This window comes from Oncorhynchus nerka, linkage group LG13 (genome assembly GCF_034236695.1).
Source record: "Oncorhynchus nerka isolate Pitt River linkage group LG13, Oner_Uvic_2.0, whole genome shotgun sequence".
Lineage (NCBI taxonomy): Eukaryota > Metazoa > Chordata > Actinopteri > Salmoniformes > Salmonidae > Oncorhynchus > Oncorhynchus nerka.
The window spans coordinates 105,206,179-105,223,253 of NC_088408.1; the positions used below are offsets into that span (position 1 = coordinate 105,206,179).

A 17,075-nucleotide genomic window follows, 5' to 3' on the forward strand; every position below is an offset into this window, starting at 1 on the left:
TGGGTACCTGTTTGGAGTGCTTTGGGGTTGTTTGGGTACCTGTTTGGAGTACCTGTTTGGAGTGCTTTGGGGTTGTTTGGGTACCTGTTTGGAGTACCTGTTTGGGATGCTTTGGGGTTGTTTGGAGTACCTGTTTGGGATGCTTTGAGGTTGTTTGGGTACCTGTTTGGAGTACCTGTTTGGGGTTGTTTGGAGTACCTGTTTGGGATGCTTTGAGGTTGTTTGGGTACCTGTTTGGAGTACCTGTTTGGGGTGCTTTGAGGTTGTTTGGGTACCTGTTTGGAGTGCTTTGGGGTTGTTTGGGTACCTGTTTGGAGTACCTGTTTGGGGTGCTTTGGGGTTGTTTGGAGTACCTGTTTGGAGTACCTGTTTGGAGTACCTGTTTGGAGTGCTTTGGGGTTGTTTGGGTACCTGTTTGGAGTACCTGTTTGGAGTGCTTTGGGGTTGTTTGGGTACCTGTTTGGAGTACCTGTTTGGAGTGCTTTGGGGTTGTTTGGGTACCTGTTTGGAGTACCTGTTTGGAGTGCTTTGGGGCTGTTTGGGTACCTGTTTGGAGTACCTGTTTGGAGTGCTTTGGGGTTGTTTGGGTACCTGTTTGGAGTACCTGTTTGTGGTGCTTTGAGGTTGTTTGGGTACCTGTTTGGGGTACTTTGGGGTTGTCTGGGTACCTGTTTGGAGTGCTTTGGGGTTGTTTGGGTACCTGTTTGGAGTACCTGTTTGGAGTGCTTTGGGGTTGTTTGGGTACCTGTTTGGAGTACCTGTTTGGAGTGCTTTGGGGTTGTTTGGGTACCTGTTTGGAGTACCTGTTTGGAGTGCTTTGGGGTTGTTTGGGTACCTGTTTGGAGTACCTGTTTGGAGTGCTTTGGGGCTGTTTGGGTACCTGTTTGGAGTACCTGTTTGTGGTGCTTTGAGGTTGTTTGGGTACCTGTTTGGGGTGCTTTGGGGCTGTTTGGGTACCTGTTTGGGGTGATTTGGGGTTGTTTGGGTACCTGTTTGGAGTGCTTTGGGGTTGTTTGGGTACCTGTTTGGAGTACCTGTTTGGAGTGCTTTGGGGTTGTTTGGGTACCTGTTTGGAGTGCTTTGGGGTTGTTTGGGTACCTGTTTGGAGTACCTGTTTGGAGTGCTTTGGGGTTGTTTGGGTACCTGTTTGGAGTACCTGTTTGGAGTGCTTTGGGGTTGTTTGGGTACCTGTTTGGAGTACCTGTTTGGAGTGCTTTGGGGTTGTTTGGGTACCTGTTTGGAGTGCTTTGGGGTTGTTTGGGTACCTGTTTGGAGTACCTGTTTGGAGTGCTTTGGGGTTGTTTGGGTACCTGTTTGGAGTACCTGTTTGGAGTGCTTTGGGGCTGTTTGGGTACCTGTTTGGAGTACCTGTTTGGAGTGCTTTGGGGTTGTTTGGGTACCTGTTTGGGGTGCTTTGGGGTTGTTTGGGTACCTGTTTGGAGTACCTGTTTGGGGTGCTTTGGGGTTGTTTGGGTACCTGTTTGGGGTGCTTTGGGGTTGTTTGGAGTACCTGTTTGGGATGCTTTGAGGTTGTTTGGGTACCTGTTTGGAGTGCTTTGGGGTTGTTTGGGTACCTGTTTGGAGTACCTGTTTGGGGTGCTTTGGGGCTGTTTGGGTACCTGTTTGGGGTGCTTTGGGGCTGTTTGGGTACCTGTTTGGGGTGCTTTGGGGTTGTTTGGAGTACCTGTTTAGGGTGCTTTGGGGTTGTTTGGGTACCTGTTTGGAGTACCTGTTTGGGGTGCTTTGGGGTTGTTTGGAGTACCTGTTTGGGGTGCTTTGGGGTTGTTTGGGTACCTGTTTGGGGTTGTTTGGGTACCTGTTTGGAGAACCTGTTTGGGGTTGTCTGGTGTACCTGTTTGGGGTTGTTTGGGTACCTGTTTGGAGTGCTTTGGGGTTGTTTGGGTACCTGTTTGGAGTACCTGTTTGGAGTGCTTTGGGGTTGTTTGGGTACCTGTTTGGAGTGCTTTGGGGTTGTTTGGGTACCTGTTTGGAGTACCTGTTTGGAGTGCTTTGGGGTTGTTTGGGTACCTGTTTGGAGTACCTGTTTGGAGTGCTTTGGGGCTGTTTGGGTACCTGTTTGGAGTACCTGTTTGGAGTGCTTTGGGGTTGTTTGGGTACCTGTTTGGAGTACCTGTTTGGAGTGCTTTGGGGTTGTTTGGGTACCTGTTTGGAGTACCTGTTTGGAGTGCTTTGGGGTTGTTTGGGTACCTGTTTGGAGTACCTGTTTGGAGTGCTTTGGGGCTGTTTGGGTACCTGTTTGGAGTACCTGTTTGGAGTGCTTTGGGGTTGTTTGGGTACCTGTTTGGAGTACCTGTTTGTGGTGCTTTGAGGTTGTTTGGGTAACTGTTTGGGGTACTTTGGGGTTGTCTGGGTACCTGTTTGGAGTGCTTTGGGGTTGTTTGGGTACCTGTTTGGAGTACCTGTTTGGAGTGCTTTGGGGTTGTTTGGGTACCTGTTTGGAGTACCTGTTTGGAGTGCTTTGGGGTTGTTTGGGTACCTGTTTGGAGTACCTGTTTGGAGTGCTTTGGGGCTGTTTGGGTACCTGTTTGGAGTACCTGTTTGGAGTGCTTTGGGGTTGTTTGGGTACCTGTTTGGAGTACCTGTTTGTGGTGCTTTGAGGTTGTTTGGGTACCTGTTTGGGGTGCTTTGGGGCTGTTTGGGTACCTGTTTGGGGTGCTTTGGGGCTGTTTGGGTACCTGTTTGGGGTGCTTTGGGGCTGTTTGGGTACCTGTTTGGAGTGCTTTGGGGTTGTTTGGGTACCTGTTTGGAGTACCTGTTTGGAGTGCTTTGGGGTTGTTTGGGTACCTGTTTGGAGTGCTTTGGGGTTGTTTGGGTACCTGTTTGGAGTACCTGTTTGGAGTGCTTTGGGGTTGTTTGGGTACCTGTTTGGAGTACCTGTTTGGAGTGCTTTGGGGTTGTTTGGGTACCTGTTTGGAGTGCTTTGGGGTTGTTTGGGTACCTGTTTGGAGTGCTTTGGGGTTGTTTGGGTACCTGTTTGGAGTACCTGTTTGGAGTGCTTTGGTGTTGTTTGGGTACCTGTTTGGAGTACCTGTTTGGAGTGCTTTGGGGCTGTTTGGGTACCTGTTTGGAGTACCTGTTTGGAGTGCTTTGGGGTTGTTTGGGTACCTGTTTGGGGTGCTTTGGGGTTGTTTGGGTACCTGTTTGGAGTACCTGTTTGGGGTGCTTTGGGGTTGTTTGGGTACCTGTTTGGGGTGCTTTGGGGTTGTTTGGAGTACCTGTTTGGGATGCTTTGAGGTTGTTTGGGTACCTGTTTGGAGTGCTTTGGGGTTGTTTGGGTACCTGTTTGGAGTACCTGTTTGGGGTGCTTTGGGGCTGTTTGGGTACCTGTTTGGGGTGCTTTGGGGCTGTTTGGGTACCTGTTTGGGGTGCTTTGGGGTTGTTTGGAGTACCTGTTTAGGGTGCTTTGGGGTTGTTTGGGTACCTGTTTGGAGTACCTGTTTGGGGTGCTTTGGGGTTGTTTGGAGTACCTGTTTGGGGTGCTTTGGGGTTGGTTGGGTACCTGTTTGGGGTTGTTTGGGTACCTGTTTGGAGAACCTGTTTGGGGTTGTCTGGTGTACCTGTTTGGGGTTGTTTGGGTACCTGTTTGGAGTGCTTTGGGGTTGTTTGGGTACCTGTTTGGAGTACCTGTTTGGAGTGCTTTGGGGTTGTTTGGGTACCTGTTTGGAGTGCTTTGGGGTTGTTTGGGTACCTGTTTGGAGTACCTGTTTGGAGTGCTTTGGGGTTGTTTGGGTACCTGTTTGGAGTACCTGTTTGGAGTGCTTTGGGGCTGTTTGGGTACCTGTTTGGAGTACCTGTTTGGAGTGCTTTGGGGTTGTTTGGGTACCTGTTTGGAGTACCTGTTTGGAGTGCTTTGGGGTTGTTTGGGTACCTGTTTGGAGTACCTGTTTGGAGTGCTTTGGGGTTGTTTGGGTACCTGTTTGGAGTACCTGTTTGGAGTGCTTTGGGGCTGTTTGGGTACCTGTTTGGAGTACCTGTTTGGAGTGCTTTGGGGTTGTTTGGGTACCTGTTTGGAGTACCTGTTTGTGGTGCTTTGAGGTTGTTTGGGTAACTGTTTGGGGTACTTTGGGGTTGTCTGGGTACCTGTTTGGAGTGCTTTGGGGTTGTTTGGGTACCTGTTTGGAGTACCTGTTTGGAGTGCTTTGGGGTTGTTTGGGTACCTGTTTGGAGTACCTGTTTGGAGTGCTTTGGGGTTGTTTGGGTACCTGTTTGGAGTACCTGTTTGGAGTGCTTTGGGGCTGTTTGGGTACCTGTTTGGAGTACCTGTTTGGAGTGCTTTGGGGTTGTTTGGGTACCTGTTTGGAGTACCTGTTTGTGGTGCTTTGAGGTTGTTTGGGTACCTGTTTGGGGTGCTTTGGGGCTGTTTGGGTACCTGTTTGGGGTGCTTTGGGGTTGTTTGGGTACCTGTTTGGGGTGCTTTGGGGTTGTTTGGAGTACCTGTTTGGGGTGCTTTGAGGTTGTTTGGGTACCTGTTTGGAGTACCTGTTTGGGGTGCTTTGGGGTTGTTTGGAGTACCTGTTTGGGATGCTTTGAGGTTATTTGGGTACCTGTTTGGAGTGCTTTGGGGTTGTTTGGGTACCTGTTTGGAGTACCTGTTTGGGGTGCTTTGAGGTTGTTTGGGTACCTGTTTGGAATGCTTTGGGGTTGTTTGGGTACCTGTTTGGAGTACCTGTTTGGGGTGCTTTGGGGCTGTTTGGGTACCTGTTTGGGGTGCTTTGGGGCTGTTTGGGTACCTGTTTGGGGTGCTTTGGGGCTGTTTGGGTACCTGTTTGGGGTTGTTTGGAGTACCTGTTTGGGGTGCTTTGGGGTTGTTTGGGTACCTGTTTGGAGTACCTGTTTGGGGTGCTTTGGGGTTGTTTGGAGTACCTGTTTGGGGTGCTTTGGGGTTGTTTGGGTACCTGTTTGGAGTACTTTGGAGTACCTGTTTGGGGTTGTGTTGGCTACTTTGGGGTACCTGTTTGGTGTTGTTTAGGGTTGTTTGGGGTTAGCCTGTCAAGAGGTCAGGGTGGAGCTGTTGCTATATTACTAACACCTGTCAATACCTCTCAGATCTCCACAAGTGCATAGGGTCTAGGGCTCCATTTGGAATTGGCCCTAAGTGTCACCTACCAGGAGGCCTGCTGTAGGGGCTGCCAGTGCTCGGCTGCTGCTGCTGTTGTTGCTGCATGGTGGGCAGACTCCTCTTGCCCTGGACCGCCAGCTGGAGGTTTTCAGGAAGCGGTTGGCCCCGCCCCAGAATCTTATAGGCCAGGATCTGGGCCCGGAGTTGCTGTAATTGGACAGGGCTGAAGGAGGAGCAGCCACGACCAAGAGGCCCCTGTGGACCCATGGCTGACTGGGGGTCCATCTGGGGTATCATGGAGCCCGACGGGACAGGGGACATCTGAGGGGGCATGGGAGGCGTAGGGCCGCCCCTGGATAGGGGGCTGGAAGCGTGCTCTGGGACACCCAGGGGGGAGGGTTGTGGGGGCATGTAGCCTACAGGAGAGACAACAGTATGTTGATTATACATCAGGTATGTGTGTTATACATCAGGTATGTGTTTTATACATCAGGTATGTGTGTTATACATCAGGTATGTGTGTTATACATCAGGTATGTGTGTTATACATCAGGTATGTGTGTTATACATCAGGTATGTGTTTTATAGATTATACATCAGGTATGTGTTTTGTACATCAGGTATGTGTGTTATACATCAGGTATGTGTGTTATATATTATACATCAGGTATGTGTGTTATAGATTATACATCAGGTATGTGTGTTATACATCAGGTATGTGTGTTATACATCAGGTATGTGTGTTATACATCAGGTATGTGTGTTATACATCAGGTATGTGTGTTATACATCAGGTATGTGTTTTATACATCAGGTATGTGTGTTATATATTATACATCAGGTATGTGTGTTATACATCAGGTATGTGTGTTATACATCAGGTATGTGTTTTATACATCGGGTATGTGTGTTATATATTATACATCAGGTATGTGTGTTATAGATTATACATCAGGTATGTGTGTTATACATCAGGTATGTGTTTTATACATCAGGTATGTGTGTTATATATTATACATCAGGTATGTGTGTTATACATCAGGTATGTGTGTTATACATCAGGTATGTGTTTTATACATCGGGTATGTGTGTTATATATTATACATCAGGTATGTGTGTTATATATTATACATCAGGTATGTGTGTTATACATCAGGTATGTGTGTTATACATCAGGTATGTGTGCTATACATCAGGTATGTGTGCTATACATCAGGTATGTGTGTTATACATCAGGTATGTGTGTTATATATTATACATCAGGTATGTGTGTTATACATCAGGTATGTGTGCTATACATCAGGTATGTGTGCTATACATCAGGTATGTGTGCTATACATCAGGTATGTGTGCTATACATCAGGTATGTGTGTTATACATCAGGTATGTGTGTTATACATCAGGTATGTGTGTTATACATCAGGTATGTGTGCTATACATCAGGTATGTGTGCTATACATCAGGTATGTGTGCTATACATCAGGTATGTGTGCTATACATCAGGTATGTGTGCTATACATCAGGTATGTGTGCTATACATCAGGTATGTGTGCTATATGTGTGTTATACATCAGGTATGTGTGTTATACATCAGGTATGTGTGTTATACATCAGGTATGTGTGTTATATATTATACATCAGGTATGTGTGTTATACATCAGGTATGTGTGCTATACATCAGGTATGTGTGTTATACATCAGGTATGTGTGTTATAGATTATACATCAGGTATGTGTGCTATACATCAGGTATGTGTTTTATACATCAGGTATGTGTGTTATAGATCATACATCAGGTATGTGTGCTATACATCAGGTATGTGTTTTATACATCAGGTATGTGTGTTATAGATTATACATCAGGTATGTGTGCTATACATCAGGTATGTGTTTTATACATCAGGTATGTGTGTTATACATCAGGTATGTGTTTTATACATCAGGTATGTGTTTTATAGATTATACATCAGGTATGTGTTTTATACATCAGGTATGTGTGTTATACATCAGGTATGTGTTTTATACATCAGGTATGTGTGTTATAGATTATACATCAGGTATGTGTGTTATAGATTATACATCAGGTATGTGTGTTATACATCAGGTATGTATGTTATACATCAGGTATGTGTGTTATAGATTATACATCAGGTATGTGTGCTATACATCAGGTATGTGTGTTATACATCAGGTATGTGTGTTATAGATTATACATCAGGTATGTGTGCTATACATCAGGTATGTGTGTTAAACATCAGGTATGTGTTTTATACATCAGGTATGTGTGCTATACATCAGGTATGTGTGTTATACATCAGGTATGTGTGTTATACATCAGGTATGTGTGTTATACATCAGGTATGTGTGTTATACATCAGGTATGTGTGTTATACATCAGGTATGTGTTTTATACATCAGGTATGTGTGCTATACATCAGGTATGTGTGCTATACATCAGGTATGTGTGTTATAGATTATACATCAGGTATGTGTGCTATACATCAGGTATGTGTGTTATACATCAGGTATGTGTGTTATAGATTATACATCAGGTATGTGTGCTATACATCAGGTATGTGTGCTATACATCAGGTATGTGTGTTATAGATTATACATCAGGTATGTGTGCTATACATCAGGTATGTGTGCTATACATCAGGTATGTGTGCTATACATCAGGTATGTGTGCTATACATCAGGTATGTGTGCTATACATCAGGTATTGTGTGCTATACATCAGGTATGTGTGCTATACATCAGGTATGTGTGCTATACATCAGGTATGTGTGCTATATGTGTGTTATAGATTATACATCAGGTATGTGTGTTATAGATTATACATCAGGTATGTGTGTTATAGATTATACATCAGGTATGTGTGCTATACATCAGGTATGTGTGCTATACATCAGGTATGTGTGTTATAGATTATACATCAGGTATGTGTGCTATACATCAGGTATGTGTGTTATAGATTATACATCAGGTATGTGTGCTATACATCAGGTATGTGTGCTATACATCAGGTATGTGTGTTATACATCAGGTATGTGTGTTATAGATTATACATCAGGTATGTGTGCTATACATCAGGTATGTGTGCTATACATCAGGTATGTGTGTTATAGATTATACATCAGGTATGTGTGTTATACATCAGGTATGTGTGCTATACATCAGGTATGTGTGTTATAGATCAGGTATGTGTGTTATACATCAGGTATGTGTGCTATATGTGTGTTATAGATTATACATCAGGTATGTGTGCTATACATCAGGTATGTGTGCTATACATCAGGTATGTGTGCTATACATCAGGTATGTGTGCTATATGTGTGTTATAGATTATACATCAGGTATGTGTGTTATACATCAGGTATGTGTGTTATACATCAGGTATGTGTGTTATACATCAGGTATGTGTGCTATACATCAGGTATGTGTGTTATACATCAGGTATGTGTGTTATACATCAGGTATGTGTGTTATACATCAGGTATGTGTGCTATACATCAGGTATGTGTGTTATACATCAGGTATGTGTGTTATACATCAGGTATGTGTGCTATACATCAGGTATGTGTGTTATACATCAGATATTTGAGCTAAATATTAGAAAATATAAATAAGGACGTGGATCAATGTGTTGGTGATAAATGAGGCAACAGAGCAAATAGAGGAGACTAAACTGCAATGTGTTGGTGATAAATGAGGCAACAGAGCAAATAGAGGAGACTAAACTGCAATGTGTTGGTGATAGTAAAGCAAATAGAGGAGACTAAACTGCAATGTGTTGGTGATAGTAAAGCAAATAGAGGAGACTAAACTGCAATGTGTTGGTGATAGTAAAGCAAATAGAGGAGACTAAACTGCAATGTGTTGGTGATAGTAAAGCAAATAGAGGAGACTAAACTGCAATGTGTTGGTGATAGTAAAGCAAATAGAGGAGACTAAACTGCAATGTGTTGGTGATAGTAAAGCAAATAGAGGAGACTAAACTGCAATGTGTTGGTGATAGTAAAGCAAATAGAGGAGACTAAACTGCAATGTGTTGGTGATAGTAAAGCAAATAGAGGAGACTAAACTGCAATGTGTTGGTGATAGTAAAGCAAATAGAGGAGACTAAACTGCTTGCTGTAACACTGGACTGTAAACTGTCAAAACATATTGATGCAATGGTAGCTAAAATAGGGAGAAGTCTGTCTGTAATAAAGTGCTGCTCTGCTTTCTTGACATCACAATCAATTAAACAAGTCCTATAGGCCTTCGTGTCATCACACCTGGACTACTGCCCAGGGACATAAAGATAAACATAGGTCAATTACAGTTGGACCAGAACAGAGCAGCACAGCTGACCCTTAAATGTACACAGAGGGCTAATATCAATAACATGCATGTCAATCTCTCCTGACTCAAAGTCGAGAGATTGACTGCATCATTACTTGTCTTTGAGAGGTATTGATGTGTTGAAAACACCAAACTCTCTGTTCAAACAGCTAACACACACTCAGACACCCAAGACATGCCACCAGATGTCTCTTCACAGTCCCCAAGTCCAGAACAGACTTTGGGAAGCACACAGTACTAAACAGAGCCATGACTACATAGAAGTCTCTTCCACATAAGATAACCCAAGCTAGCAGTAAAATCAGTACTACACAGAGCCATGACTACATGGAACTGTCTTCCACATAAGATAACCCAAGATAGCAGTAAAATCAGTACTACACAGAGCCATGACTACATGGAACTGTCTTCCACATAAGATAACCCAAGATAGCAGTAAAATCAGTACTACACAGAGCCATGACTACATGGAACTGTCTTCCACATAAGATAACCCAAGCTAGCAGTAAAATCTAAAAAACAAACACACAGATAAAACAACACCTCACGGCACAACGCAGACTGTGACTACACACACACACACACACACACACACACACACACACCCACACACACACACACTGAACACACCCACACACTGAACACACACACACACACACACACACACACAGAACACACACACAGAACACACCCACACACACACACACACACTGAACACACACCACCCACACCCACACACACACACACACACACACACACTGAACACACCCACACACTGAACACACACACACACACACACACCCACACACACACACTGAACACACCCACACACTGAACACACACACACACACACACACACACACACACACACACACACACACACACACACACACACAGAACACACACACAGAACACACACACACACACACACACACACACACACTGAACACACACACACCCACACACACACACACACACTGAACACACACCACACACACACACCCACACACACACACACTGAACACACACCACACACACACACACACACACACCCACACACACTATAATATTGTACACTAGCTCCACCCCGCCCTACGGGTGGTAAATCATTGGATCTGAATAATTGTATTCAATACAACTCAACCTTTGAGGACTACAACCATATAAATACAATGTATTCATGCCTATTAATAAACCATTGTAAACTTCCTGTCCATGGTTGTTTTGTTCACTGCTTACTGTCACTGTCACCCTACGTTCACACATTGATTTCATACAGGAAAAGGCAACTAGGGCCATGTAAATAATTGTTAGGCTACTCATTTAGAATCCACCGGTGGCACCTTGTGTGACCATAAGTTGGTGTGAGACCAGGCACAGTAAAATAATGTGGTTGCAAAAGTTACTGGTCTGCCATACACCTTAGAAGGCCATTCATCACACCTAAGTGATAATGCCCAAGAAGCCAATATTTGGCAGATATATTGGCACAGGATTTGTCGAGGGCTGTCAAATCGTGCCAATATAACCTCCAAACAACAGCTTCAAGGGAATAATGAGATCAAATCACATTTTATTTGTCAAATGCGCTGAATACAACAGGTGTAGTAGACCTTACAGTGAAATGCTTACATACAAGCCCTTAACCAACAATGAAGTTAAGAAAAATTAACTGGGCTCCTGACCACCACCCCTGCCCTAACTGGGCTCCTGACCACCACCCCTCCCCTAACTGGGCTCCTGACTACCACCCCTCAACAAACTGGGCTCCTGACCACCACCCCTCCCCTAACTGGGCTCCTGACTACCACCCCTCAACAAACTGGGCTCCTGACTACCACCCCTCCCCTAACTGGGCTCCTGACTACCACCCCTCAACTAACAGGGCTCCTGACCACCACCCCTCCCCTAACCCTACCACCCCTCCCCTAACAGGGCTCCTGACTACCACCCCTCCCGTAACTGGGCTCCTGACTACCACCCCTCCCCTAACTGGGCTCCCGACCACCCCTCCCCTAACCCTACCACCCCTCCCCTAACTGGGCTCCCGACCACCCCTCCCCTAACTGGGCTCCTGACCACCACCCCTCCCCTAACTGGGCTCCTGACCACCACCCCTCAACAAACTGGGCTCCTGACCACCACCCCTCAACAAACTGGGCTCCTGACCACCCCTCCCCTAACTGGGCTCCTGACCACCACCCCTCAACTAACTGGGCTCCTGACCACCACCCCTCAACTAACTGGGCTCCTGACCACCACCCCTCAACTAACTGGGCTCCTGACCACCACCCCTCAACTAACTGGGCTCCTGACCACCACCCCTCCCCTAACCCTACCACCCCTCCCCTAACTGGGCTCCTGACCACCACCCCTCCCCTAACCCTACCACCCCTCCCTAAATGGGCTCCTGACCACCACCCCTCCCTAACTGGGCTCCTGACTACCACCCCTCCCCTAACTGGGCTCCTGACCACCACCCCTCCCCTAACTGGGCTCCCGACTACCACCCCTCAACTAACTGGGCTCCCGACTACCACCCCTCAACTAACTGGGCTCCTGACTACCACCCCACCCCTCCCCTAACCCTACCACCCCTCTACCAACTGGGCTCCTGACTACCACCCCTCCCCTAACCCTACCACCCCTCCCCTAACTGGGCTCCTGACTACCACCCCTCCTCTAACCCTACCACCCCTCCTCTAACCCTACCACCCCTCTCCCAACTGGGCTCCTGACTACCACCCCTCCCTAACTGGGCTCCTGACTACCACCCCTCCTCTAACCCTACCACCCCTCTCTCAACTGGGCTCCTGACTACCACCCATCCCCTAACCCTACCACCCCCTCCCCCAACTGGGCTCCTGACTACCACCCCTCCTCTAACGCTACCGCCCCTCCCTAACCCTACCGCCCCTCCCTAACCCTAACACCCCTCCCTAACTGGGCTCCCGACTACCACCCCTCCCCCAACGGGCTCCTGACTACCACCCCTCCCCCAACGGGCTCCTGACTACCACCCCTCCCCCAACAGGCTCCTGACTACCACCCCTCCCCCAACTGGGCTCCTGACTACCACCCCTCCCATAACCCTACCACCACTCCCCTAACCCTACCACCCCTCCCCAAACCCTATACCGCCCTCCCCTAACTGGGCTCCCGACTACCACCCCTCCCCAACTGGGCTCCTGACTACCACCCCTCCCCCAACTGGGCTCCTGACTACCACCCCTCCCCCAACTGGGCTCCTGACTACCACCCCTCCCAAAACCCTACCACCCCTCCCCTAACCGAGCGGCGCAGCGGTCTAAGGCACTGCATCGCAGCGCTAGAGGTGTCACACATGAACCCTCAATGTAATTATACATATTCTGTTTTACAGAAAGTGAATAGATCAATTGATAACGACAAAATCACACGTTGTATAAGATTACTTCCCAAGGAAAGTCTAATTTCTTTGACTCCTTGACTTTAGCTCAGCTTCTGAATGTCATAGAGACAAACCAAAGACAGGCATCAAAGTCAGGTATTCCTCTGACATTTTACAGCTTTTTTCTAAACTAAAGCAATGCAGATTTATGCATTTTTTATTGGTATAAAAAAAAATGCAAATTGTTTTAACAAATTATATATATATATATATATATATACACATATATATACACACACATGTACACTGAGTGTACAAATCATTAAGAACACCCGCTCTTTCCATGACAGACTGACCAGGTGAATCCAGGTGAAAGCTATGAGCCCTTACTGATGTCACTTGTTAAATCCACTTCAATCAGTGTAGATGAAGAGGAGACAGGTTAAAGGATCTTAAGCCTTGAGACATGGATTGTTTGTGTGCCATTCAGAGGGTGAATGGGCAAGAAAAAAGATGTACCTGCGCCTTTGAACGGCAAAAGGGGGGCGCACCGGTTTGAGTGTGTCAAGAACTGCAACGCTGCTGGGTTTTTCACTCTCAACAGTTTCCTTTGTGTATCAAGAATGGTCCACCACCCAAATGACATCCAGCCAACTTGACAACTGTGGGAAGCATTGGAGTCAACATGGGTCAGCATCCATATGAAATGCTTTCGACACCTTGTAGAACAAATTGATGCTGTTCTGAGGGCAAAGGGGGGTGCAACTCCATATTAGGAAGGTGTTCCTAATGCTTTGTACACTCAGTGTATATAGCTTTCTACATTACTGTATTTGCTGTGCTGTGTTTTGTTTTGTCGCTGTGTTACCTTGGTTGATGTGCTGGTCCAGAGGGCTCTGTGAAGGGCCCATTCCGCTGTGTAGTGCCCTCATCCCAACTCCCTTCATCTGGCCATAGTTCGTCTCATCTCCCATCCCCTTCTCATCAACGCCCTCCATCGGCTGGAAACACATTCACATCAACCTGGGATACTGTGGCTCGCCATTAGTGAAGTGCATAGCGCACATATCATACAATTACATATAGTCATTCAATAGGATATCTGTGGCATATTTTATATACTGTATCATACAGCAACTTCAGCACTGTGGGTGTGTTGTAAGTGTTGAGGATTACCTGGTGCATGGGGAGCATGGTGTCCTGAAGGTAGTCCCCAGCCCCCTGCCCCTGTAGGCTGGGGGGTCCGCTGGGGGGTCCGGAGCTAGGGGAGGGGCCTGGTCCTGGGGACCGGCCTGGGCACGGAGAGGGACCCGGGTGGGGCTGGGACATACCACCCGCATGCTCCGTAGGGGTGGACATCTACTGATCTACTGGCTGACTGACTCTACTACACCGGAGAGGAGGAAGTTTAGTCATTACATTGATTTCATCATTTTGTTGTTATTGATTAGTTTATTATTGATAAACCACATATAAATGTTTTTTACTTTCTGTAAGTCAGCTTGATATTTCAGACACAAATCATTATTGGTAATTGCGAATAGACATCAAATAATAGGCTATACATCAAAATAGGTCACTACACATCATAGGATGAGTATTTCTAATAAAATCAGTGTGCATTTTTAGATGATACGACTAAACAGTGTGGAGCAATTCCACAGTAACAGAACGATGCTGAAAACTCAGATTTTTTACACTTCAAATGTACGTCAAACAATTGCAACGTTAAACAAACCATACAACTCTATGCACAAGGATTACATTGAACAATTTCCACTGTTAAAAGTAGTGCCATCATTCTGTTTCCAAATGGAGCAAATGTAACTCAAAGTCTGTTCAAGAACGTTGAACAACATTTTAGGGAAACGAGTAGTTCAGTACAAACCGTAACACAACATAGCAAATGTAGTAGTTTGGGGTCAGACCAAGCCCCGTGTAGTAGTTTGGGGTCAGACCAAGCCCCATGTAGTAGTTTGGGGTCAGACCAAGCCCCGTGTAGTAGTTTGGGGTCAGACCAAGCCCCGTGTAGTAGTTTGGGGTCAGACCAAGCCCCATGTAGTAGTTTGGGGTCAGACCAAGCCCCCAGCGGTGTTCAAGTAAATGTGGTTTTGGAAAATGTGCACTGGAAATTGTTAAAAGTAGTCCTTGTGCATACACACTGGTATAGTTTGTTTAACTTTGAAATCATTGGTTTTGTTTACATCATTCTGTTATCGTGGAATGTCCCTGTGATAAAAAAAATTAAAAAACGTGTAGGAAAACACAGCGTTTGAAACAACCGAAGCAGAGTAGCGGAGCGTCTACATTTGCATAAAAATGTCCTGATTTAACCCAAAATGCCTCCTCCCAGCTGACTGACCTGTCAACACGTGCATATGCGAAGTGTTTCATTAAGATCAAGGGGAAGGTGTGGTTAGATAAATATCTTTATTTAATTTACTGTAGCTACGCATATTACCCGCATAACTGGATTATCGAATGTGTGAGCTTTAATGGCGCATAGTTTCGTCAATTTCAACCAAAATTGCTTTGTTTAGTAGCTTAGTGAAGCAAACCAGAGTACGCATACGTCTAAGTCACCTAAACAACGTAGAGGCTTTACACAAGACAATACAAATGGCGAAGATAACGGTTTGGCATGTTTTTTATCACAGGATGGTCGAGCTGAGCTGAGCTGTCATTTCCTGACCAAAAATGTAATCTGAAAGCAGGCCTCAACTTTTGCAGGTCTGTCAACGCTGTTGCAAAGTAGCTATTTATTTCATAAACATTTGTCATCTCAACTCGCAAAAAAAAAAAAAAGGTGTCAATGTTAATACGCGGATGCATGAAATGATGGCAAAGCATTTACGTTCTTGCTAAAAATGGATCAAATCGTGTACAGATGTTGGGGGACGAGCAGCGCTGATTGGATCACTCCTTCCCTGAACGACCGTTTCTCTGCTCAACTTCTAATATGGTGGCCGTTGCTATCAACCAAAATAAACCGTCAGGGACGGGAAATAAAAGTTGACATGTGAAATGTGATCACGCAGAATAAATTACATTTATTAGGATTTACTAAGCTGTTTTTTTTACCCCCCCCAACTCATGATATAAAAAACGGATAATTCAACAGAACGAATAGTGGCTAACGGTAGTTAACAGTAGCTAGCTAAGTTAGCTAGCTAGCAAAAGCATGCCACTAACTTCAAATCAAATGTACTGTAACCTACTACTAACAAGCTAGCTAGCTAGCAACGTAACGGCCAGTAAACATTCGGTATAACTATTTGTCAAATACAGTAAACTTGAACTCTATTTACCTTACGGTAGACTAAACGGAATTCAGTCTAAAATATATATATATATATATTTCTGCTTTAAAATATGACTGCCATCTGTACGGTCCCTCCCTCTCTGTTTTTTTTGACGTCTCAAGTTCAGGCTCTTTTGATTTGCCGAGACCGCATGAAAATGCCACCAAACTGTAAAATGATTGGTTAAAGAATACATCAGTTATTACTTTCTCCGTTCTAAGGCGGGACTAATGTTCAGAAATCACTGAGTAAAAAAAGTGTATTCGTGCGTGTGGAAAACTCGTTATTACAGGGCCCTCTCTGACAAAGTTTCCAATGTAATATTACAAAACATGCCAAATAAATACATCGACATTAAATTGAAAACGTGCTCCTCTCGAACCACGTCATTCACTATTCACAAAGGTTGTGTAGCTTTGTCTATTCCTTGACTTTCCCGAAGGAGCTGTGCTGTGTGCATGTACCATTGCAAAAGCCACTGATAATTATATGTAAATCTAGACATCTTTCTGTTGTTGTTTCTTGTTGTAAAACTACATATCCCAACATTCAAATATTTGATTAAATAGGATATTAATGTGATTATGTGGCAAATGGTGAACATGCCAGAACAGCATTATGGTATGCCTACTGTGATTATCTGGTCAAGTGTTTAGTTTTCGTTAATATAAACCAAACATCTGATAGAATATCTAGAGCCAGGAGTTTTTCCTAACAACATGGCCTGATGAGGGTTAACTCCTGGATAGATAAGCCTGCTATAGAGTGAAGGTCTGTAGACCTGATGAGGGTTAACTCCTGGATAGATAGGCCTGCTATAGAGTGAAGGTCTGTAGACCTGATGAGGGTTAACTCCTGGATAGATAGGCCTGCTATAGAGTGAAGGTCTGTAGACCTGATGAGGGTTAACTCCTGGATAGATAGGCCTGCTATAGAGTGAAGGTCTGTAGACCTGATGAGGGTTAACTCCTGGATAG

General features: G+C 45.2%; 1 protein-coding gene across 6 annotated transcripts in view; it reads right to left on the minus strand.

Annotated features, from left to right (window-relative positions):
• smarca2 (SWI/SNF related, matrix associated, actin dependent regulator of chromatin, subfamily a, member 2) overlaps positions 1–16,201 on the minus strand; it is a 182,105-nt gene extending 165,904 nt beyond the window's left edge. For 5 of the 6 annotated variants that reach the window (XM_065026946.1, XM_065026945.1, XM_065026943.1 and 2 more), the window contains exons 1-4: positions 16,105–16,201; positions 13,973–14,183; positions 13,665–13,797; positions 5,128–5,496 (exon numbers count right to left, since the gene is read on the minus strand). In XM_065026946.1, coding sequence (XP_064883018.1) covers positions 5,128–5,496; positions 13,665–13,797; positions 13,973–14,155 — 685 coding nt within the window. In that variant the 5' untranslated portion in view covers positions 14,156–14,183; positions 16,105–16,201. The remainder of the gene's footprint in view (positions 1–5,127; positions 5,497–13,664; positions 13,798–13,972; positions 14,184–16,104) is intronic. The other variant, XM_065026942.1, reaches the window with a different exon arrangement.
• Between the last annotated feature and the right edge of the window lie 874 nt (positions 16,202–17,075).